Source organism: Urocitellus parryii, chromosome 2, assembly GCF_045843805.1.
Source record: "Urocitellus parryii isolate mUroPar1 chromosome 2, mUroPar1.hap1, whole genome shotgun sequence".
In the NCBI taxonomy this organism is placed as follows: domain Eukaryota; kingdom Metazoa; phylum Chordata; class Mammalia; order Rodentia; family Sciuridae; genus Urocitellus; species Urocitellus parryii.
This window is the reverse complement of record NC_135532.1, coordinates 92949167-92973644: the sequence shown is the minus strand read 5'-3', so window position 1 is coordinate 92973644 and position 24478 is coordinate 92949167. Positions and strand designations below refer to the sequence as shown.

General features: G+C 52.9%; 1 protein-coding gene across 1 annotated transcript; it reads right to left on the bottom strand.

Moving 5' to 3' along the window:
* Window positions 1-3034: 3034 nt before the first annotated feature.
* Gnai2 (G protein subunit alpha i2) lies at window positions 3035-24406 on the bottom strand. The gene is made up of 9 exons (XM_026383862.2): window positions 24129-24406; window positions 9304-9346; window positions 8922-9063; window positions 8574-8734; window positions 5710-5838; window positions 5243-5372; window positions 5004-5157; window positions 3958-4171; window positions 3035-3269 (listed from the first exon to the last, which is right to left on the bottom strand). The coding sequence occupies exons 1-8, from the start codon at window positions 24244-24246 to the stop codon at window positions 3981-3983; spliced, it is 1068 nt and encodes a 355-aa protein (XP_026239647.1). The 5' UTR covers window positions 24247-24406; the 3' UTR covers window positions 3035-3269; window positions 3958-3980.
* Between the last annotated feature and the right edge of the window lie 72 nt (window positions 24407-24478).

Below are 24478 nucleotides of genomic sequence, written 5' to 3'. Positions count from 1 at the left end.
GCCTCTTCCCACAGGGTTTCCCAATATTCTCCCCTCTTTAGGCCTCTGACTCTTAGAGCTTGTCACTTTCTCTCTTCCCAGCTGTTCCCCTGTCCCCAAAATGGGTTAAAAATACCAAGGCTGCCACCACATCAGTAGCTCAGAGCAACTATTTCAAGTGGGCCCAGCCCTCTTTGAGGCAGATGAGTCTCGTGGCTGTCCCCAAAGTCTGGGACAGCCCATTCTACACTGAGAACATGAGCTTGGGTCTCTACCTGACTCTGCATACCCTGCTAAAAGGTCGTGGGTTTCATAGCTGCAGCTGCTCAAGGGTGTGGACAGTATGATGAACAGTCTTAGGTTGGGAGAGCTCTGGAGACACAGGGACAGGGAGCACTGACATTCAAGGGATGAGAAATGGCCAAGTCCCAACACTCCTCCAGGCAATCCCAGGCAATAGGGGATACCCATCTCATGAAGTTCCTCCAGTTGGGGGGTGCAGGATACCTGGGCAGCCCCTTTAGCCTGCCACCCCCCCATGGCAGGGAATTTCCCAGCTGTCAAAGACAAGGCAGAATTGAGAAGCCGCCCCCGCCAGTGCTGGGACAATAGAGCCTTATGCCCTCGAAAATCCAGCTGGGATAGGAGGGCCAAGGGCAGGTGGAGGCCTAGCTGTCTGCACCCAGGGAAGCCCTGCTTGCCAGAACCCCACCCAGACCCACTGGCAACTCTGGTCCAAGGGGAATTCTATCCAGAGCCCTGCATGGCTCACCCAAGGAGGGAGGCACTGAGTGCATGACAGGCAGACAATGTCAGCCCCTCAATGGTCCCTCTGTGCTGGGATGCCCCTCAGGACAGAGGGAAGGAACCATCTCCGGCACCCGCTTCCTGCTGGGCGGGCATCGGAACACTGGAGCAGCTCTCCCCACCCGACTCTAGCATGTCTGGAACTAAGCGGGGTCCAGGCCCGAGCCTCTGAGGGAAAGCAGGTGTCCTGGGATGGGCGCGGGTTGTTTTCCTTGTCAGTCAGAGGTAGCGGTAGCCATATTGGCCCATTGGAACTAGGGCCAGGAAGGAGGAGGCTGGGGATGGAAGGGGGGCGCTAATCTCCTTCCGACTCGGGCGGCCACAGGCTCTCATCTCCTGCCAGTACCCTAGGATCCGCTGCCGCGGGGCACCGGCAGGTGTGTGGAGGCGGAGCCCGAGGCCCAAGGCCCAACCCCTCCCTCTCCGCCTCCGCGGCGCCGACCCCAGCCCGCCACCGGCGCAAGCAGCTTTGTCCGGCCGCGGGCTCAGAGCCGCCGCCGCCGCCGCACAAAGCTGCCTTTGTGCCGGCAGCCTCGGCGGAACCCGATGACGTCAGCCTCCGGACCTGCCGGGAAGCGCCGAGCACGGATTGTGGTGCCTCCTGGCGGCCGGAGGCGGAAGCGCTGGCCCTAGAACCCCACCCAGCTGAGACCGGCCTTTCACTGTGTCTTCCAGGTGCTCAGCCCTCAGAGGTCTAAGGCGCTGGAGGCGCTAGAGCGCTTGCCTAGCAAGTGCGAGGCCCTGGGTTCGATCCTCAGCACCACATAAAAATAAATAAAAGGGGGCTGGGGATGTGGCTCAAGCGGTATTGTGCTCGCCTGGCATGCGTGCGGCTTCCATCCTCAGCACCACATACAAACAAAGATGTTGTGTCCGCCGAAAACTGAAAAATTAATATTGAAATTCTCTCTTTAAAAAATAAATAAATAAAAGGTATTGTGTCCAACTACAACTAAAAAATAAATTTAAAAAAAAGTCATGGAGCCTGGGGTTGGCACATAAGGCCCAACCCACTGATATCCATCACTTCAGTTAGTTTCTTGCAACTTACACATTCGGAGCCCTAGCCCGCAATACAGCCAATGACCTGCAGCTTCCCAGGCCTCATGCACCTTAAGTGTGGTTATCTGCCTGTCTCAACCCTTCAGGTTTGAAAGGGTAGGCTCTTCAGTCACGCAGCGCACACGGCTGTGACCCAGCACCTCATACACCTTTGTACTTGGGAGGTCAGAAGTCACCATTTCCTTCTGCACTAGAGGTTGGCTGGGCACCCCTCTTGTTTGCAAGTGCAAGAACCCTTTAGAAGAGTTTCTGCCCAACTGCTTTGCCAGGCTTGCAAGCTGCCCCAAACCTGTAGAGAGGGGGGACACCCAGGCCTCTGCATACAAGCTGACCAGTCAGTCCAGTAGGAAATTAAAGCTCAGAATATTGAATCCCAGCCCAGGTGAGGACTGAGGTCCAGACCAATCACTGAGCACATGAGTCGTGGTCTTCTGGGAGAAAGAAAAACTATCAAGTCTTGGCATTTTTTTCTTTCTACATTTTATTATTTCAAACCATGTGAACAATTCCATAAAACGTGAAAAAAGCAAGGAAGTGTTCAACGCTGAAGGACCCGGGCCTGGGGCGAGGGCATGAGGGGCCTGGCCCCTCAGCAGGCAGCGGCGGTTCCTAGGTTAGCGCTAAGGAGCTACATTTAGGTTAATGGAGCCTGGGCCCTGGGCCACGGGGTAGGGCCCTCTGTGATGTTGGCAGTTGTCTGGAACAGCCCTTGGAACCCAATTCCGTGGAGGGCAGGGCAGGGTGCTGCCCGCACAGGGGTGGCGAGCAGATGGATGGGTGTAAACACGCAGACACACTCAAGGCACGGAATCACTGGAAAGGGGTTGGGAGGGTGCTGGTCAGGATCTGAGTTTTAAATAGGTTTTCTCTAAAATTCTAGTTTGCAGGTTTTTTTTCTTTACTTTCATTTTTTTTTTTTTAAAAGCTACGAGAATGAGCAGGTGGACTGTGTTCTCCAGGAATGGTGGCGTTTCACGCATCTTGTGCTTTTTCCTTTGGGGCCTCCAAGCGGTGGGGATGGGGTGGGGTGGGCAGGAGGCTCCCTGTAAACATTTGGACTTGGGCTGGGTCAGGGCTGGTGTTGGGCGAAGCTAGGGGTCTGGACTGGAGAAGTGGGTGCCCCTCCAGACACAGGCCTTGGGAGATTCAGCATGTGCTCCCCCCACAGAACAAGATAACGGTCAGAAAATCAGAACAGATGCCCAGGAAGAGGTACCATAGCCACTCCTGGCACCTCAGAGTCAGGCTTCAGAGAGGCCTGTGGTAACCCCTCCCCTAAGACTGGAACTGAGAGAGGGGAGAGGAACTGGAACAGAGGAAAGATTTGAGAAGCAGCCAGGGCTGGGTGAGGCAGGCTGGGAGTGTGGTCTTCTTGCCCCCATCTTCCTCAGGGACTGGGGGGAGCAGAGTCAGCGATGGCCCTGGAGGTGGGGACAGTCATGACATGGGTTGGGAGGTAGCTGGGTGTGCCTCTTCCTCCTGCCTTCCTAGACAATGACCCTCTCCTTTATTGAACTTGCAATCCTCCTGCCCAAGTCTCCTGATTCTCCCAAGTAGCTGGGATTACAGGCATGCACCTCCACACCCTGCTGAACCTCTCCTTTTCCCCACCCACCTTTACCAGGAACCCAGGTGTCACTCAAGAAATAGTTTCTGTTGCTGGGTTAAGGAGGGTAGGGGAGATAGCAGCACAGGCAGAGTCATCACACTCCACCAAGGCCAGTTGGGCCAGCCTGAGCCCAGGACCCTGTCTGAGGGAAAGGTGGCTAAGGACAAGTGCAGAGCTGGTCACAGTGAACAGTAAGTATAAACCTAGGCTCCCGTCAGCATCCAGCTTCCATCAGGTTAGGTCAGTGCCCTGGTGGGTGAGGACATGAGTTTTTTCCAAGGAATACTGGGACAGAACCAGAAGACCAGGCCCCTTTTTCTGGCTAGTGGGTTAGGCCTACCTGTGCTACCTCCTCAGTGCCCTGAATACAAATAAGTTGACCTGATGGCCCCTTCCCTCCCATCTTCAGGCTTACCACCCCCACCAGGTCTCTCCCCAGGTCCCAAATCTGTCTCTTTTTTTTCTTCCCCAGCTCCCTGCCTCACCCCACTCTGGCTCACCATCCTGCCAGGCCCGCTGCCCCTCAGAAGAGGCCACAGTCCTTCAGGTTGTTCTTGATGATGACATCAGTGACAGCGTCAAACACGAACTGCACGTTCTTGGTGTCGGTGGCACATGTGAAGTGCGTGTAGATCTCCTTGGTATCTTTGCGCTTATTCAGGTCCTCAAACTTACTCTGGATGTAGCTGGCTGCCTCGTCATACTTGTTGGCCCCTGAGGGAGATGCAATAGTGAAGACTTGTGCTGTGTGTGGCAGGTAGGCGCTTTCCTATGTATATAGCAACTTTCTGTGCATGTGGATAGACAAGCATGTAACATGTATACATGCGTGGTGACCACATATGAATATACATGCACACTCTATGTAAAGAGAGCACCTGCTGTGTGAAGGATGTGGCCATGTGTCCATGTCTGTGTGTCTATGTGTTTTTTGGTACTAGGGATTGAACCCAGCAATGCTCTACTACTGAGCTACATCCCCAACCCTTTTCATTTTTTATGTGGAGACAGTCTTACTAAGTTGAGCAAGCTGGCCTTCAATTTATAATCCTCCTGTATCAGCCTCCTGAGTCCCTGGGATTACAGTCATATACCACTGTGCCTGGCCCCATGTATATTAAGAATGCCCTGTGGCTGGGCATGGAGGCACAAATCTGTAATCCTAGTGACTTGGGAGGATGAAGCAGGAGGATCACAGTTTTGAGGCTGGCCTCAGCAATTTAGTGAGACCTTCAGCAACTTAGCGAAACCCTGCCTCAAAAATAAATAAATAAATAAATAAATAAATAAATAAATTTTTAAAAAGGGCTGGGGATGTAGTTCAGTGGTAAAGTGCCCCTGGGTTAGATTCTCAGTAATAAAAAGAGGGGAAGAAATAAAAGACCCTGTGTGTGTGCAGATACAGTTCATAAGCCAGCCTCTACAGTTGTGTCTTATAGTCACTCTTCTGTCCAGAGGAGGGCGCCCATGGGCCACCTGGTCCCCACTGGGTCCTCTTGGGAAAGGCACCATCTCTCCCTAGAGGCAGTGTCTATAGTCCCCTCACCTGTGTACTCAGGAAAGCAGATGGTCAGCGAGCTGTGTGTGATCTTCTCCTCAAATAGGTCCTTCTTGTTGAGGAAGAGGATGATGGATGTGTCCGTGAACCATTTGTTGTTGCAGATGCTGTCAAACAGCTTCATGCTCTCATGCATGCGGTTCTGGGGGCAGGACAGTGAGGTCAGCAATGGCAACCCCCCCCACCCTCTGCATTCTCTTATGCCCAGCATTTTCTCCATCTCTCACCATCTCCTCATCCTCAGCTAGCACCAAATCATAGGCGCTCAAGGCTACGCAGAAGATGATGGCTGTGACACCCTCGAAACAGTGGATCCACTTCTTCCGCTCAGACCGCTGACCACCCACATCAAACATCCTGTGGACATAGATCACCTTAGCTCCAAGAAAGGGGAGATTCCCTACCTGTTTCACAGGCTGGGGACAGAGGTGTGTCCAGAGTGGGGCCACTGCCTTCATGGAACCATCCACTTGCCCACTTCACTGCTAGTTCACTGCTGGGGCAAGTCTTGATGGCAGAGGCGTGAACAGCTGGCACAAGTGACTACTGATTTACTGGGTCATGAAGACATGCTTTCCCCAAACGCACCCATGAGAAACCTGAGTGGGACCAAGGAAGGCTGGCCTAGCCTCCACTCTGCTACCCCAAAGGCTGGCAGGGGTTGCCCCTCTACCCTGCCCACATGCCCGCTCACTTGAAATGTAGGTCCTTGAAGGTGAAGTGTGTTTCCACAATACCCGTGGTCTTCACACGGGTCCGCAACACATCCTGCTGTGTCGGGATGTAGTCACTCTGCGCAATGCGCTCCAGGTCATTCAGGTAGCTACAAATGGGGGCGGGGGTCAGTGGAGGCCTCCTTACATGGACCCTGGGTCAGCAGGAAGAGCCCCCCCTCCCTCCCATACCCACTTCTCAGGCAAAGTACTTGCTTCTTTAACTTCTGCCTACTTTACACTCTCTGCTCAGATAAGAAATCTGGACTCATAGCCTCTTGTCTCCCATCCACAGAAAGGGACTGGGAAGAGTTGAAGCTCAGTGGCCAGCCATCCAAGCCCCAACTCCAGGGTTTTGGAGCTTCAGAAAAGGGGGTGGAAGGGGGTGGAAGGGAGTGGAAGGGGGTGGAAGGGGGCAAATTAGTTCTTCAGGGAGGGATTCAGGATGCTAATCGTGCAATTATGGTAATTGCCGCAGAGCAGCCTGGTGTGGTCCCTTGATATGAGGCTGAACATGTTGGGGCCTGCCAGGCCCAGTGGGCACCCATAAAATTTTGGCTTCTTAGGGAGAGGGCAAAGATACCCGCTTGGCAGGTGTCCCAGGGGCTCCTCATTACCAGCTCCCTTAATTAGTATCAGTGCTGCCTGCCCCTGTAGGCCTGTCTCAATATACTTGCTACCCTGGAGGTTGGATTTAAGCATCTACACCACTGCCCTCTACCCATGTCTTGATCCTGAGGCAGAGCTGCTGGGGCCAGCAGTCGGGCCAAACCAGGCCAGAGGGAAATGATCTCAGAGACACAGGGACAGAACAGAAAAACAGGAAGGGCCATGGGGGACCATGACGCATGTGCTGTGACCTGTGTGCCACGCCCCAACCACTGCTGACAGAGCCCCCAGCCTGAAAATTTCATGGTGGGTTCCACAGAAGCCTCTCCTTCTCAATAAGTGGATTCGCCCTAAGGACCCCCTGCCCTACCTGCAGTCTTAAGAGTATTGCAGTAAAGAGGGTTAACGTATTCTTGTTCCCTATGGTATTCCAATCCATACCCTACCCCTGGGTTATCTTGTCAAAGTATAACCTACCTGGGAGAGTAGAACCTGTAATCACAGCTAAACCCTAATTCCTAAAACAGTATTGGAGGGCTGGGGATATAGCTCAGTTAGTAGAGTGGTTGCCTTGCATGCCCAAGGCCATGGGTTCAATCCACAGAGCCACCAAAAACAAAAACAAAAACCATCTAAAACAGTGTTGGGCACCCAATGGGTGCTCAATGTCTGGGGAATGAAGAGTCAGGATGGTAGAGAAGTGGGAAATTGCCTATAGGTGGCTTTAACCCTATCCTCCTTGAGTTTTAGGAGCACTGAAATGGCAATGGATGACTGAGCTTACCCCTTCCTGCCCCTGTGTCCTACAAGCTCTGCTGGTAGCTGAGCCTATGACCTCAGTGAGGTGGGGGTAGCACTGAGGCCTACAGGCCCCTACAGTATTTGCTATAATCCTGCAGCTTCTATGGAGGGGACAAACTCACAAGGGGGGAATCAGGCCATACAAGGAGGGTAGAGGGAGGCTGCCCGTAAGATGAGGGGCAGGACTAGAAAATCCTGGCCATGGGCTGGGGATGTGGCTCAAGCGGTAGCGCGCTCGCCTGGCATGCGTGCGGCCCGGGTTCGATCCTCAGCACCATATACCAACAAAGATGTTGTGTCCGCCGAGAACTAAAGAATAAATATTAAAAATTCTCTCTCATTCTCTCTCTCTCTCTCTTTCTCTCTCTCTCTCTCTCTCTCTCTCTCTCTCTCTCTCTCTCTCTCCTCTCTCTCTTTAAAAAAAAAAAAAAAAAAGAAAATCCTGGCCAGGCAAGTCCTTCTTCTCACCCACCCTTGAAAGTTCCAGCCCCTCTTAGGTGGGCTGTGGCCTGGACAGACAGTAAAAGTCAGAAAGATGTTCCACACAGGAGTCCTAGCTGGAGCCTCTGCTCCAGGAGGGAGAGAGGACAGGAATTGCAGCCTATCTGGTTCCAGTACCTGTGGATATCCCCTAGAACATCTCTTTCCCATCCTTGTGGGGTCCTCAGCACCCTGCAGCAGTCCTGACATATGGTAAGGACTGTAGGGAAGGAGTTTAGAACTGTGGGCTGGGCTGAAAGGGTCCAGACCTATTACACATCTGGGATTCTTGGGATTCCCTGTGATTCCCCAGATGAATATTAGGCTCACCCTGGAGTCAGCAAGGGTCAGGACAGAGGTACAGGTTCCAGCCTGTGCACATGCCTGTCACCTTGCACAGAATCTCTACCCACTTTGCGTGTCCCTCTCAGGCTGATCTGATCTCAGTGCCCTCAAGCACAGCCCTGGAGTTTGTACACACCACACTCTTACCTGGAACCCCTGCCCATTCTTCCCATGGCTAGCTCTTTTTCAGCACTCAGCTGAGATGTCCTTCCACTGGACATCTCCCTCATGGCGCTGACACCCTCAGCTGTCACTGTTTGGGAACTTATTTGCTCCACTTATCACTATGCCTCTGGAGGCTTGCATGGGGTCTGACACAGAGCAGGTGACAGTAAATATTCTTTAGAACAATTGTGCATAAAGACAGATAAGGTTTAAATAGCCTGTAAGAATACTGTACAAGCCACCCTGTCATTCCTCCTGGCCTTTTAATACTATGCCACCCCATCCCATCCAACCCCACAAACCAGCAAAACTTTGGTTGACAATCATCAGCTTCATAACCAGAAACAAGTAGTACCTCACTGGGGATGCTCAGGTTCTACAGTCCAACCCATAGTCTAGACCTCCCCAGACCCTTGCTCTCCACCCAGCCCCTTGGAGCACTCACTAGGCTGCTGAGTCGTTGAGCTGGTACTCCCGCGAGCGGCCAAAGCAGGCCTGCACACCTTGATCAGCCCAGAGCCTCCGGATGATGCTGGACAGATCCTCAGGAAGCATGCCCTGCTCCTCAGCAGTGCAAGACAGTGCAAACAGCTGCCTGGCATCGTCCTAGGTACAGCAGTGGTGGGCAGTCAACCAGTTGAAGGACCATACCCCCACCCTGCCTGTCAGAGCCAGGGAGTCCTCAGGAATGGGGCCCAGGCTGGGATAGTCTGATTCCCCAGGACAAGACTCCCTTAAAGCCTTATGGCTTAAAGCCTTGTGGGAAATGGGTGGTGGTGGAGGATGTACATACCGCACGTTGGGAATCAGCAAAGTCAATCTGCAGGTTGCCCATGGCCTTGACAATGGCCATGATGGACTGGATGGTGTTGCTGTAGACAACTGCCCGGTATTGCCGGCATTCCTCCTCTGAGTAGCCATCCTCATGGATGATCCTGACAGCCAGGGGTCAGGAGTTAGGGTCCACAGGGCACAGGGAGTTCATATGGCTTCCTGGGGCTGCTGGGGCCTGCTTCAAAGAGGGAAAAACTTCCCCCAACCCACCAGGGCTGATAGATAGATGACTAGCTATAAGAAGTCTGGGCCTGGTTGAGCCTATACTGGGGGCAATACAGGCCCATGGGAAGAAAAGGGGAAATCAAAGTTTGGGGACTGACTGTGTGCATAGCACTTACTTCATCTGCTTGACGATGGTGCTCTTCCCTGACTCCCCAGCACCTGGAAGAGAGGGCACAGGCAGTCAGGGGCAGGCCCAGTAGGGCTCCACAGGCCTGCCCCTGTAGCCCTAGAGGCAGAACCCAATCTCCACATCTGTGGCACAGCGAGAGGGAGGCAGCTGGCAGGACCATATTGGTCAAGAACCTATAGTACCTGTCCCATGGAGACTGTCTATAGGCCTTTTCCTCTGTAGACTTCACTGGCCCCCATGGCTCCCCTCTGCCTTGGTTGAGTTCAAGGAGTCTTGACCAGAGACTTAAGGCCAGCCCTGCATTCCCTGTCATCCTCACATTGGCTTGCTGCCCTGTGCACCTGGGGCTCACCAACATGGCACCTCAAGCACAGCTGGTAGGAAAGTGCCTTGTATACTCCAGCAGGACAGTAGCCCCTCTTCTCCCCATATCCTGAACCTTAGCTTCCTGGGGACCTAGGCTGGCACACAGTGTCATACTCATTTCTCCTGGATGTGGCTCAAGCTCTCTGCTGATGGGGCAGGTCTGCTCTGAGCATATGAAGTATAGAATCTCAGAGACCTGGAACCACATGGAGACACACACAAACACACACATCCCTCTATACTGGCTCAAGCTGCTTCTTTAACCTGTCAGAGCCTCTACCCCATATTTCTTTTCAGCTTATTCTCTGAGATTTGCTGCCATTCTCTCCTATTCATCACAGCAGCCCCTACAGGCACTGTTTTTACTCCCATTTTTACAAATGAGGACTTTGGGGCTCAGGAAAGTAAAATCTTGGTCCAGAATTGTACAGCCAGGATTCAGAAAGACAAGAGAATACCAAGAACCATGTTGCCTAGTCTACCCTGCCTTTCTCAAAACATGGCTCAGACCTCCAGGACCATGCCCTGGGAGGGCATTTAAAAAGACAGATTCTGGGGCTAGGGGTGCAGCTCAGCAGTAGAGTGCATGCCTAGCATGGTTTAATTCCCAGCACCTTAAAAAAAAAAAAAGAGAGATAGGACAAGGATGGACAGACTGGAAATAGAGCCCTACCTCTCCCCACACTGCTCCCCTGTTCTGAGCTACAGGTAGAATGGCCCACAGCCAGGCCCCACTCTCATACCCAGGCTTTGCCCAGACTGTCTCCTCCTGCCAGACACTGCCTCTTGTCATCTCCAGACCTCTGCTCATGCTGTTCTCTTTGCTGTGCAGACCTGCCCCATGCTCCATTTCTGGCATCCCAATTCTCCTGAGCATTGTGGCAGGGCCATCCCTCTGAGCAGCTCAGGACAACAGGTGGCAGAGTCTGTGGGGAGGTTAAACTTAAGGACTGTGACCCGGCCACCAGCAACCCTAGGGGCTGATAAAGACAGCCTCAGAGGATAAAGGGGCTAACCTACAAATTAGCATGAGCAAACATCAGCAATGATACTGGCATTACTGTAAAGAGTGCTAGATGATATTACATTCACTAGGTACTTTAATCCTCACAGTAACCTTGAGAGGTAGGTTCTACTCTCATCCCTATCTAACAAATGAGGAAACAGACACAAAAAGGTTGAGGTAGCACAGTTATAGCCCCCTGTGTGGGTGGCCCACCTCATTCCACACACCATTCATTCTAGAGTTGTCCTAAATGATTCATACCACAGCTAGGCCACACAGTCCTCTGGGGCCAGCTGTACTCCTCACTGGGATACTGAGTTCACTCCCTACCTGCCCAGGCCAACTCTGGTCCCAGTCTATATGGTGACCAACAAGCAACAGCAGCATTAGCAGACACCAGGACTGGGTAACAGACATTTCCAAGGGCCTTGCCCAACTTAGCTCTCCTACCTGAGAATTTTTTTTTTTTTTTTAAGATGACATCTCACAATGTTTCCAGGCTGGTCTTGAACATGTAGACCCAAGTGATCTTCCTGTGTCAGCCTCCAAAGTAGCTGGGACTATAGGCATGTATGGGAGGCTTCAGACCCACATTTTACTAGGAGAAACTGAGATCTAGCTATGACCCTTCCAAGAGTGGGTTTGGGCATATCCCTATTCAGTGGCTACTCTGAGAGGATCTGAACTCTCCTTATAAATGCTACCGGTGCCTGTTTCAATTTGTCCCAGGCCTGCTTCTTAGGGTAGGGGAGGGTACTGGGTGGTATAACGTGTAGGCTCTGAGCAGGTGGAATAGTGATTCCCTCTACGGTTTTAGCCCTGGGCATCAGGGGCACCTGGCCCCATGTAGTTGCCTGGTTGTGGACTGCAGTCAGATGGCAGCACCCTCCCCCTCTACTGGGCTGCACATAGCAGCGCAGCCAGGATCCCTCGTACTCCACAGGGCTGATAGGGATGTGGAAGGCGTAGAAAGCCTGGTAGTAATAGCCGATCAATGGGACCCATGTCCCTGGGGCCTCAATAGCAACTCAGGAAGGGAGGGCAGCAGTGGCCATCTGGCTTTCCTTCCCTCTTGCTCCTACAGAGCAAAAGGAAGGAGGCACATTTAGAGCAGAGGAAGAACTAGGAGTGAGCCAGAGAGTCTTAGGATTGGGGGCCTCACTGGGACAGCAGAGACCAAAGATGTAAATTCATGGGTTAGATCAATACCAGCCAGTGAAATCAAAACTCAGAGCAGAGCAACTGTCCAGGATACAGGAGACCTTGGAAAGGTAAAGATTTGCTCCCCTTTTGTTTCTTTGGGACCCCTGACCACCATCGGTTTCCCCCATCTGACCACTAAGAATTGAAAAAGCATCTGGTCTTCTGATCTTTCTCTTTCTAGGTAGCGTGGGCCACTCGTGACCCTGCCCAGTGATAGGGATAAAGCACAAACTTGCTTTGAATCTCATTTTCCTAGCAGAGCTGGTAGACATCAAGACACTGATAGCAGCACCTGAGCATGCCAGGCCTGAAGCCAGGACACTCATTCTCTGCTCCACCCACTTCCCTGTCCTCTTCAAGCCTCAGTTTCTCTTCACAAAGTTCTCAAATGCTAAGAGTTAGGAGGACATTCTCTGGCCCCAGCAGGGGTCAATGCAAACAGAACCCCCTTTAACAGGTAGACTAATCAAGGTCATAGAGCTTCCATCCTTGGATTCAGGGTGGTCCCTTTGTTCTTCCAGTAGTTGTGACTCAGGCGGGAAACAGTGAGAGGGAGGACAAGGGCGTGGTGTTGGAAGCCAGGCAGAAAGCAGGAAGATACCAGGATAGAGTCAAGGCATGGCCCCAAGAAGCTACACAGGGGAGGAGCCAGGAGCACAGTGGTGGGGCACATGGGACTTCCAGTGGAAAGGGTGGGGTGAAGACCTTGGCTTTCTGGCAGCCTCTAGGCTGAGTGCCTGGGGAGCTTTGGGGCTGCAGTCTTGTTCTTCATTCCCTAGGCTGGGCTCCCTCTCTATCAGGGCCTGATGGATCTCCTCACCAGATAAGTTGGCCTCTGGCCCAGAGTTTGCTTGCACCCTGCTGATTGGGGGCATTCAGCTTCCCCAACCAAGCCCTGTATCTTTCCATTAGGAGGGACCTTCCCCAGCTGACTCCAGATTGCTGCAAAGGGGCAGGGGAGCTCTGCCAATAGGTGACAGAAATCAGCTCCTTCTGCTGAGAGAGGACTCCACTGGGTACTCCATCCTCAGCTGGGTGAGACCAGAGGGGCCCACAGAGGTTCCCTGCGGGGGGTGGAGATGGGGCTTGACATTCCCACCGGGTCACACTTCTTTCCACCAAGGAAGCCACCTCTGAAGCCTAGCCCAGTGTCACAGCTGCTGAGCTCAGAGCAGGCAGTCAGTGACTGCAGCAATGTGCTGGGCTCCAGGGGCTGCTCTGCATTAGAACAGCTGCCTCTACTATGGGGTGTTGAGCTCCTGTGGAGGAGGGGACAATGGAGGAAAGGAGACAGTAACACCCCATCTGTCTGAACATAGCCAGCAGGGCCTTGCAGAAAGAGATAGCTCCATAGATCCACCTACTTGATGCTGATCCCAGGTCCCAGTATCTAAGTCACTATCCACCCATCTTGGACCCTCTACTCCCCCCATTAGGCTTTAATCTGCTGGGAGGTAGTAACAAGCTGTCCTCTTTGACTTCAGTTTCTCCTCTGAGACTGCCAAGCACGGAGAGGCCAGACAGCCCATCTTCCCACTTTCAGATCTTTTCCCAAAGAGGTCCAGACCCACCATGGCCCTGCTGCCCACTGTGATCCTTCCTGAGATCTCCATGAACTTCAGTTCCCTCCCTGTCCTTTCTCTGGTACCTCACCTATGAAATGGAATATCCCATTATCTTCTCCTGGGAAAGGGGTGAGGATTTAATGCAAAGCTCTTCTCACAGTGCCTGACACATGGTAAGCATTCAGATAAAAATTCACATTTCTACCTTGGGAAGAACACAGATTTCCCCAAATCTCTCATTTGCTACAACCCATATTGACCATGCTGTGCTGGTCACCGTGACAGCAACTTGCCGAGTGGACTGCTGTGGTCATCTCATTTGAAGGAGAGCTTCTGAGAGCTTTCAGATAAAGAGTGGATGAAGAACAATGAATGGTGACCAACAGGCTGATTCAGAGAGTGGTAGTTCCCTGCTTGGATTTAGTGTAACCTGGGACAGAAGTAAGAACCGGTCAGTCTCCCAGCTTTTTGCCGAGTTCATCACTCCTTTTCCACAGCACTACCTCTCCTACAGGGCCCTCCTTCCTGCCCAGGAGCCTTCCCACTGATATTGCTCACTGACTATACACTTAAAAAGCTGAGAAGGCTTGGGAAAAGGCCTCCCTGAAGAGAGTTCCCAGGCTGGTGGGCTCTCCTGGAACACATGGGGTGAGGGAGAGCAGCCAGCTGACGTGGCAGCCCAAGGGCAGAGATTCTCATAAGCAGCAGTGGCTGGAACCACAGGGTAGACTTGGGCAGCAGCCCAGCTCAAACCCACAGCACCAGGCGCACCCATGCTGTCACAATCTTCTCTGGCCTCTCCTGGTGGGGCACAAGGTAGGGGGGAAAATCGGGGTGGGCCCTGGAAAGCCCACCCTAAAGGCAACCCAGACATAACCTCTACTCTCATCCCAGGAGAGTACCACATCTCCAGGTTAGACCATGGTTCTCAGATCCCCCCATCCATCCCCCACCACGCAGCCTCGGTGTCCCAGGTCTGGCCACCAGCAGAGGGAGCCCGGCAGCCAGAGAAAGCGGAAGAGGTGGGGGTTGGGCAGAGCTGGGGAGTGTTTTGTTTGGGAAAAACAACCCCCCTAGCTAGGGATGACTGGGGGAAGTGCCTGGACCCTCACCCACCACCTCCACCCTGGGAAGCCCCCAGCCAGCTTCAGAGACCACATGCAGAAACAATGGGAATAGGAGGGAGGAAGGGGGAGAAGGCCCAACCAGACAAAGGCCCTCCAGGCCCCACCCCCTGCCGGTCTCTTCCTTCCTCCAGGTGCTGCTCTTAGGCCCCTTCAATCCCTCCAAGGAGGCTCACAGGGTCCAGCACTGGAGTGGAGGCAGGGATATGAGGTCTTGGATGGCCTCTTCCACACTCCCACCCATTGCTGTAGCCTGGCCTTCCACCAGATGCCCCAACAAACCAAACCCTTTCTGGTCTCTGCCACTTGGGCTGCCTCCAGCAACTTCCAGAAGTTCCCAAACCCATTAGGGAAGCACCAACAACTAAGGCCTGTCTTGCTACTGCCAAGTCAAAGATCTCTGTACAAAGGCAACTGAGGCCTGGAATCCTGTCCAGACATGGAAGGCTTTCCTGGGTAGGAGCATCTCTCTCAGTGAGGCCCTTGCCCAGAAGGAAACTCAGATACCTGGTGAGGAAGGGAAGCCTGGGGCAAGGGAAACCTTGAGACCAGTTCATCATTGGTTAATCCCATGGGCTGCAGATCTCACCCTCTGCAGAAGCCAGAAGATGCTGGACAAGCCCAGGTCACACAAAGAGCTGGATCATTTGGTACATCCCTTTTCCAGGAAGCTTCTTCATTTAAAGAATCCCCCTTTTTTTTTTTTTTTTTTTTTTTTTGGTACTGGGGATTGAACTCAGGGGCACTTTACCCCAGCCCTTTTTATTTTTTATTTTGAGATCAGGTCTCAACTGAAATTGCTTAGGATCTCGCTAATTTGCTGAGGCTGGCCCTGATCTTGTAATCTTCCTGCCTCAGCCACCATACCACCAAGGAGACTCCTTTGTTATTTTTTTGTGGGGGTGGGGGCACACTAGGGATTGAACCCAGGAGTGAACCACATCCCTAGCCCTTGAGACAGGGTCTCACAAAGTTGCTTAGGGCTTCACTAAATTGATGAGAGTCGCTTTGAACTTGTGATCCATCCTCCTGCCTCAACCTCCTCACCAGCTGAGATTACAGGTGTACACCACTGCCCCTTTGTTATTCTTAAAATATCTGAATAACCACCAACTCTTTTCTGACTTCTTTTGTTGTACCATGGGTGAGGTTGTCTAGAGCCTAGCTCTCAGTGTCCCTAAATGTAAAATGTACCCCTCAGGGGAGTGCCAAACCCATGGTCTACACTGAGCAGCCTCTCTTGGGTCTTCACACTCACCCCAAATTGCGTTCATTCCCAACAAGCCAGCAGTTGTCCACATGTCCACAGATCACAGTATTGTGCTAAGAATCATATTACAGGCCCCAGCATTGGGCACAGACAGGGAACAGGATAGCCTGAGGTCATACAATCAGGAAGGTAAGGGATTGGACCCCTGGAACCCAGTCTTGTGTAGCCTTGAGGCTGAATGGTTTCTGTTTTCTGCATAGCTCCTGGCACAGAGAGATGTGGATACTTCTGCCCTGGCTCTCCTATGCCTCTCTTGGGACCCTCTATCCCCCTAGAACCTGGCTTGACAATATAAAGCAGAACCCCCGGGAACCTCCAAGGTGGAGGGCAAGACCCCACCAGCCACAAAACTCAATGTGAAGACCAAGAAGCATGAGGAACTGACCTTACCAATTGTCATGCTGTCACCAGCCCACTGCAGCCACAATCAACCACCACACAGTACCATAAGCACCACAGGGGCACACACCTCTGAGTTGGTGCTCACAGCAGAAGCCTGCAGGAACATTCTTCCTTTCCACTCATCTGGCCAACTCCCCATCTAACAGCCCCACCCCAGACTTCAGCAAATCTGTAACCCTTCCTCAGGCCTGGTGTGTCTCCCTAAGAAAGAGAGCTACAGGGGCTGGGGATGTGGCTCAAGCGGTAGCACACTCTGGCATGCGTGCGGCCCAGGTTCGATCCTCAGCACCACATACCAACAAAGATGTTGTGTCTGCCAATAACTAACTAACTAACTAAACATTTAAAAAAAAAAAAAAAAGAAAGAGAGCTACAGAAGGAACAATCCTAATATTAAGGGAAAAGTGAAGTGCTAAATTGCAGACTGTGACATGAACGTTGCCATGACATGAACATTGGACATGGGCTGGGAAAAAAGGTGGGAAGTTAAAAAAAAAAAAAATGCAGCTGCATGTAGGATGAGGTCACCACATGGACACTCCACAGATTTATTTTTTTCTTTTTTTTTTTTTTTTAGTTGTAGATGGACACAATCTACAATTAATGTAGATGGACATAATAAATATCTTTATTTTTATGTGGTGCTGAGGATCAAACCCAGAGCCTCCTCATGCATGGGAGGCAAGCCCTCTACCACTGAGCTACAATCCCAGCTCCCCACAGATTTCTTGTTTTGAGCAGCAAAGATTTATGCAGAATCTTGATCCCACCTTCCAGGGCAAAGGAGGAAATGAAGGCCCCCAAGGCAGGGCCCTTAAGCATACACAGAACACATGGGCACCAGGGCAGCTGCCCCAGTATCTGCCTATCACCCTGACTGATCAATTCCCATAAGTTGGGCCCAGACTTCCAAGAGGCTGTGATGATTGGAACAGGTGCTCAATTACTACCTGGGTCATATCCTGGCATCTCCACTTATTGAGTAAGTCACATAATGTCCCTGAGCCTCCGGCTTCCTCATCAGTGAAATGGGTGTGACATCAGTCTCAGCCTCTCAAGATTAAGTAAGATAAGACTGCAAAGAGTTCAGCTCCACACAATCATCAAAGCTTAATCAGAGGCAATGGCTGCTAATATTAGAGGAGAAACAGAGGCCTAGTGAAGGCCCAGAGAATGGCTGGTTGGCAGGAGGACTCCTTAAACTAGAACCAAGGCCCTCTCTGTCAATCTCCAAGCAGGGGAAACCCAGAGTGAGCTAATCCTGGGGCTGCTGCTCCATTTCCAGGCATTCATCTCGGCCTGTGGCTGGCCTTCCGGCTTTGGAGGGCAATGGCCGCTCGGGAATCTAACAGCGGCTTTCTGCTTTCCTGCTGGTCCTCCCACTGGCGTCCTTCTCCCAGCCACCACTTCCTGTGGCCAAAGGAGGGGCTGGAATCCTTCTCAGAGGCGCCACCTTCTCTGGGATTCTGGGCCCAGCAGTTATGGGGCAAGACAAGGGCAGAGCAACCTAGATTGGTCCCTACCTAGTGACTGCCCACAGAAGTATTCTGATGAGTCTGGATACGTGTTTACCTCCTAGACCTTCCAGTTGGCAGAACCCTGGGCTGCCTGGGTTTATACCTCTGAACTAGCACCAAAGAGTCTTCTGGCTTCTTCCTCTTTTGGGCTCCTCCTCCTCCAGCTGCTTCCTCCTTTTCCTCCGATGTGGACACCACTTCCCTGAGAGGTCCTGCCATGCAAACTTCACTGCCCCCTCTCTGGGCAAGAGCACAGCAGGTACTGCTATCAACATATCCTCTGTACATCCTGAGGCTGTGACAGCATTGGAGCTCCCAGCATCCTCCAAGCCATAAAGATATCTTCTCTCCAAAAAGCCCTGGGGGATAACCCAGGCTTACTCAAACTGGCCTGTCACTGCCTTCTGAGCCTTGTAAGCACATTCAGAAAGCCAACAAACACTGAGGGCCTGGCCAGTAATATTTGTTTATTCCAAGGAGATTATTCTTCCCAAACCAAGAGTGGTCACAGTCCCTAAAAGCAACAGGGTGAGGATGGGGTTGGGGTTTAGTAAGAACAAGAGTTCCCAGCTAGAGGGCCTGGGTAGAAGGGGCCCCACCTTGTATCTATAGCTGCTGCCTAAGAGCATTAAGTACCAGAGCCATTATCTACACACCCAATTCTTTGCCTTTCTCAGGGTACTTTAAAGAGCATTTTTAAGCAAAGCCCATTAGCTGTCACCTGGTCACACACTTGTTGACCCCTTCCCCTACCCACTGAGCTAAGCTGGGACTCCTGGCTCAAGGTGCTGGGAAGGGGAGACAGCTGCCCAGCCTACACCCTATCCTACCTCAGCTGCCTAGTCCTGCCCCCTCCACGACACAAAAGGGTCAAAGAGGCAGCACTTCAGGCTCTAAATCTGACTGGCTCATCATCTGCTGGAGTAGGCGGCCACTGGGTCCTCAGTGGCTAAGAGCTTAGGCATTCAAAGTTTTCTTCCATCTTGTTTCTGCCAGGTGAATTGGTGGCTAATCTCCCCCCATCAAAAAAAACCAAAAAAACAAAAAAAACTGGTACTAGGGATTGAACCTAGGGGCTCTTAACTACAGAGCTACATCCCCAGCCCTTTTTATTTTTTGAGACAGGTTCTCACTGAGTTGCTTAGGGCCTTGCTAATTTACTAAGGCTGGCCTTGAACTTGTGATTCTCAGGCCTCAGCCTCCTGTGTCACTGGGATTACAGGTGCACACCACTGGCCCAGCAAATTGGTGGCTTTTGGAAACAGCCAGAGATCAAGATCAAGGGCATGATGTACAGGATCGGTGTGTGGACCAAGCAGCCTCAAGTGCCAGCACCCCTGGCAACCACAGTGCTGGAAGCATGAGGACTTCACTGGGATGGGCTCACATCCCACCCCCAGTACTACCTAAAAGCTGTTGCTTGGTGGGCAAATATTTACTCAAAACAAAGGAGACCAAAGGGGTCACTAACCATATCCAGCCACCAACTGGCAGCCTATGCTCTTACTCAAACACAATGGGTGGCGTGATGCTGCCTCAGGGCTTCTGGCATGGAAGGCTGTGTCCCTAGGCTGGTTTGACTTCCACCTCCGGCACACTGAAAGCTCATTCCCAGTGTCCTTACCACCTGCTGGCCTGTTATGGTTCCCTGTCCCCACCCTCCAGAGATACTCCCAGCTGAGCTACTGATTCACCTAGTCTCCCAGATCAGGGGTATCCCTTGAAGGACCTAGTCACACTCCTATCCTACCCTTCAGGTACAATTTCTCATGGCAGGTGCTGAGCTTAGTGAGACTAAGGACATAGGCAGAAAGAATCAGAAATGGCTTAAATCCCCATTCTTTCCCTGCCGTGCGAACTGAGCTCCATCCCAGCCCACTCCAGCAGACAAAGCCTTGCCCAACCTGGGGGAGGGGTGGGAAGAGACTCTCAGGCCCAAGCAACCCCGCCCCCCATTCAAGTGCTAATGAGCTCCAGCAGGGGAGAAGAGGGCTGGCGGGGAGATTGTCTGGGCTGTGGGCCTGCCTGGGTACCAGCCTACCTGGCACTCAGAGCTCTGCCACATCCCCAACCCTAGGCCCCCAGAGGTTTTGTCTGACATCCCTGGGATAGTCTATCACTTTATCAGGCACTAACTCTTTGCAGTACACCTTGGTCTCCCCACTTGCAGTGGAGCTGCTTGAGGACATGGAAGGGGGTTCCCCTAAGTCCCCACACTGGCCAGGCATCCTGTAGAATGAAAGCCCCCTTCCCACCATATGCTCAGCACTGCAGGAATCAGCAGTTAAGGTCCCTCAACCCTTTTCATACCTCCAGGGTTTAATGCACTGCCACCCACAATACCCTTGGCTGCAGATCTGGTCCCCAGGTTGTATGTGAAAGGCAAAACTCCTGCGAGGGCTTTATCTGAAAGTTTCTTAGCCAGAGCACAAGGTGAAGTTGGAATTTGAACACAGATCTGTGTGACCCCCAAGGTCTTGGGAATCCAGGCCAGGTCTCCTATCTGGGTGTTCTTGCTGAGTTGGCCTGTCTCCCCCAGTGCCTGCCCTGGCAAATGGTGCTCATTTTTCAAAGCCAGCCAGAGGACTCCTCCTCCAGGAAGACCCTTTCAAAAGCACCACTAGAGTCTCCCCACTGCCCAGCCAGGTTGGATCCCAGGGTAGCCCTCCCATCTACCTGCAACCAGGCTCAAGTGGCACCGCCACACACACACCCAGGATTATATTATCCCTCTCCCCAGGGGCTATGCCCTGTTGTAGATGTGTTCAACAGCCTCATTGTTTCCACACACACTTAATATGCACCTTATAAAGTGTCAGCCCTTTGCTAGAGGCACAGACAGGACTAAGGCCACAAAATTCCCTTCCTTTTCCTTTGGTAAACTTATTCTTTGTGCAGTCTCCCTCTGTGCAGTCCCTGTGCTGGCAGGCCCAGAGACTCTGCAGCATTGCACAGGTCTCAGCCTGGTAGCCCTCAGGCTGTACAGAAGCTTTTAGACTGTCAGAGAAGGTAGCCTTGAGGCAGTCTCCAAATAGCTCTTATTGGAAGGAAGAATACAAAGCTACTCTTCCCACAAACAGATGGAGTTCCTACTACATGCTGTGCCCTGTGACAGGCTACAGGCTGGGCAGCAAATATTGTGGATGGAATGGGCTAGGGTCTGTTTCTGAGGTGCCTGAACAGACTATGAAGGGACCAGGAAGAAACAGGCTGAAGAACTGTTCTCTTAGTGTCAACCCAGCCTCTATGGCTCAGTGACCTCCACCTACCCATTCCCCAAACCAAGTTCTGTGGATATGTACTTCGTTCAACAAATAAGTGAGAAGCATCCAATACATAGCTCTGTGCTAGCAACCTCAAGGCCAGTATCATGCTCTGATGGAGGGAAGCAGCAGTACCCAGGGCCTGAAGAGAAGCTTTACCAGCCTCAGTGGAGGACAAGTAAAGATCCTGGGAGGAGATCTCAAGTAGAGTATTGAAGAACAATCAAGGGCCAGGGATATATAGCTTAGTGGTAGACTGCTTAGCATGTGCAGGGCCCTAGGTTTGAACCCCAGTACCACTAAAAAAAAAAAAAAAAGAATAATCAAGTAGGAAACAACAGATGTAAAGTCCCAGGGGCATGACAAAACTACTGTATCTATACTCTAAATCCTTCATGGAACCCACAGTGGGCACTCTCCTTTCAGAGGCTGTCCACCAAATTCCACCTGGGCCTAGCTGGTCAGTCATGTAGAACTGGGTAAGGTTGGGGGTACGGCTAGAGTGAGATTGGGACCAGCTACTCTGATCCCCCACCAAGCTACCAGGAAAAACTCTTGCCAGTGTGTACATATCTGTCTCTGTCCTGGTGACAGTGACTGTGCCTGACGGCTGGCAGAGCTGCACAGAGGGGAGGGAGCCAGTGTGCAGGCAGGGCAGCAGGCGTGGTTCTGGCTGGGAGGGAAGGTTGGCACTTGCCCAGCCTGAGTCCCGTTGCCTGGACAGAGTTTCCCGCTAAGTGGGATAGGCGCCCAGAACTCTGAACCTGGCACAGTGGGGCTCCCATTGCCACCTTATTCCTGGATGGGGAAGGCATGGTTCAAGCCAGGACCCTTCCCCAGGCAGCCCTGGCAGATAGGGTCCTGCAGATTGGGCCTCAATTTCAGGCAGAGCTTGGTCTCTCAGTCCCTTGCAGCATACACCCTGCTGGGTCTTAGTCCCACACCATGTCCCCAACAAGAACCAGAGGTTCCTGTTCGACTCAACCCAGGAAGCCCATGTCACAGAAAGAGCAAAAGCTAGAGAGGCAGAACACTGGGCTGGACTCCTCAGGCTGCAAAGTGCTGAGCCAGACCTTATACCTCTGGCTGCTACTAGTCCAGTGAGAAGGGTTGCCAGGTTCTACCAGATTCCACCTGGCCTGGCCCCAAAACTGAGCTGGGTTCCAAGGGGCAAGTCTGTCAAGATAAGGGAAGCTTCCGGTCCAGTCACAAAACAGGTTAGAATCCCTGTGTCTCTAGTACCCTAGGGTCCAGCCTCACATCTCCTGAGCTACCGCAATAACTGAGATCAACCTGGGAGGGGCTGGCAAAAGTCTTGGGCTGGGCACCAGAAGGTAGCGGTCCCGGAAGTGCCCTCCCCAGGCCCAGCAGGCACAGGGCATTCCGCCGCGTCGACACCCACTCACTGCCTGCCGCACTCACAGCAGAGACAGGAAGAGGCAAGCGCCCAACGCAAAGCAGCCCAGGAGGCTGGGCCGCCGCCCCTTCCCGCCCCTTCTCTTCCTCCCCGCGGCAGCAGTGGAGCGGATGCCATTTTGAAACCTCCGGGGCTGTGCCCCCGAGACCAGACTGCCCGGACAGTCAACAGATGGGCCCATAATGTACATCCATGCGGTTCTCAGCCACCAGCCCTACATAAAAGGGCCTACTCTTCACAGCCTGGAGGCCTTAAGGCAGCTCTGGAACCAGGGGCCACACCCCCACACACATACTATCCTGCCTACAATGCTCCTGCGCTGCTGCCCGAGCCCTCCCTACCCTCATCCCTACCACCACCAATTCAGGCTTCTATAGGGAACTACTGCTCCCAGTGTGAGACTGGGCTATGAGGAAAGGCAGGCTCACTGTCTTTGCAAAAGACCAGCTGGGATGCTCCCAGGCACACTGGCCCACCCCCAGCTCACCCCCCAACTCCTCATCCAGCTCCTACATCACACCCCTCACATGGCTCTGAAATCCAACAGGCCCACCCACTCTTGAAAACCATATCCCACCCTTTCAAGTCCAGAAAGGTATGGGAAGCCCAGCAGCACCCGTCAGCAGATCTCCTCCGCCCGGCCGCAGGGGCAGCAATATGTCGGCTGTCTCACCACTTCCACTTCCCCCCATCCCTCTAGCAACCACCATCTTCCCTGGTCTTGGAAGCAGCTAAAACCCTAACTCCTCCACACTCCCTCCTACTTCCCAGACTCCCCCCTACTGGCCCAGACAGGGCTTCAAAACTGGGAAATATGTTCTCTTGGTGAAGAACCTTCCAGGGAGACTTGAGGTCTGGTCCCCTCCCCAACATTACCAGTGGAATCTCAGTCCAGGCCCTTGGGGTTCTACCTAACCAGCCTAGGCTCTCTCCAGACCCTGGTTCTTCTCCCAGCACAGCCCACCTGGTGCAGGAGAGGTGGTGGACTCTGGGAAGGCCAGAGTGTGGGAGAGAACTTACAGAGGAGCAGCAGAGAGTTTGAGAAGTGATGCCTGCAGAGAGGGATCTGGTGGCCAGAAGCAGGGGCTCTGAAGAAGGTCCAGCTGGAGAGGGTTCAAGAACAGTTTCCCACTTGAGAGATCCCTTAGGGTTAGAATGCACAAGTGGAGAATATAGATTCCAGAGTAAGTACAGGGCAGAAGGTAAAGGAGGGAGTAGGGGCCTGGCAGGGACCCCAAGGGATGCTCATGTCCAATAGGAATAGGGGGAACAGGTGAAGCCTGGGGGTGGGGACGGAGTAGGGGTTTGAGGGTTTGGATAAAGTCTAGGAAAGAATGGAATGACAAGGCATGGAGACTCTGAGACTCTGTGAGATTAGTTATCAAGGGTGAATGGTAAAGCAAGGACTGGACAGCTGATGTTAAAGCACCTTTGCCTGGATTTGGGAGTTTGGGGTATGATATAAGTTGAGGATCTGATCTAGTGTGGCCTAGAATTAGAGATCTAGACTAACCCAGAGTTTCCTCACTCTTATTTGGGGGTCGTGGCCAGGCTTATCCCGGGGAGATTCAAACCCGGCTATGGGGTCCAGAGCCTGCCAGGGAGTTTGAAGCCCTTGTCTGGGGATTCCGGCTGGGAATTGGCAAAGGGGAGAGGGCAGATCCAGGCGCGGCCTCACCTAACAGCAGCAACTTCACCTCGCGTGCCGCCTTCTCGCCATCCTCTCGCAGATTCTTATCGATCATCTTAGAGCGCTCGGCCGCCGCCTTGTCCTCGGCGCTCACGGTGCAGCCCATCCTGCCGTCCGCCGGCCTGGCCCGGCCCCCACACGGCCCACGGCCCGGCTTGGCCCCGCCCGACCCACTCCACTCCCGCCGCCGGCCCTCTGCGGACAGCTCTCTCCGGTCCGCAGTTCCGAGCGACTGCGGGAGGCGCCTTCCCGGCGGCAGCGCACCGTCGGCGGGGCGGGCCAGGGGTGGGGCCCGAGGGAGGCAAGCCCGGGACTGGACCGGGGCGGGTCTGGAGGCG

Bases quoted from the DNA above. Each gene is read 5' to 3' on its own strand.
- Gnai2 (XM_026383862.2), bottom strand. From the start codon at position 24,246: ATGGGCTGCACCGTGAGCGCCGAGGACAAGGCGGCGGCCGAGCGCTCT. The intron at 5,839-8,573 runs GTGAGTGCTCCA...CCCCATTTGTAG, and splicing joins CTCAACGACTCAGCAGCCTA to CTACCTGAATGACCTGGAGC. The intron at 5,373-5,709 runs GTGAGCGGGCAT...CTATGTCCACAG, and splicing joins TTCAAGGACCTACATTTCAA to GATGTTTGATGTGGGTGGTC.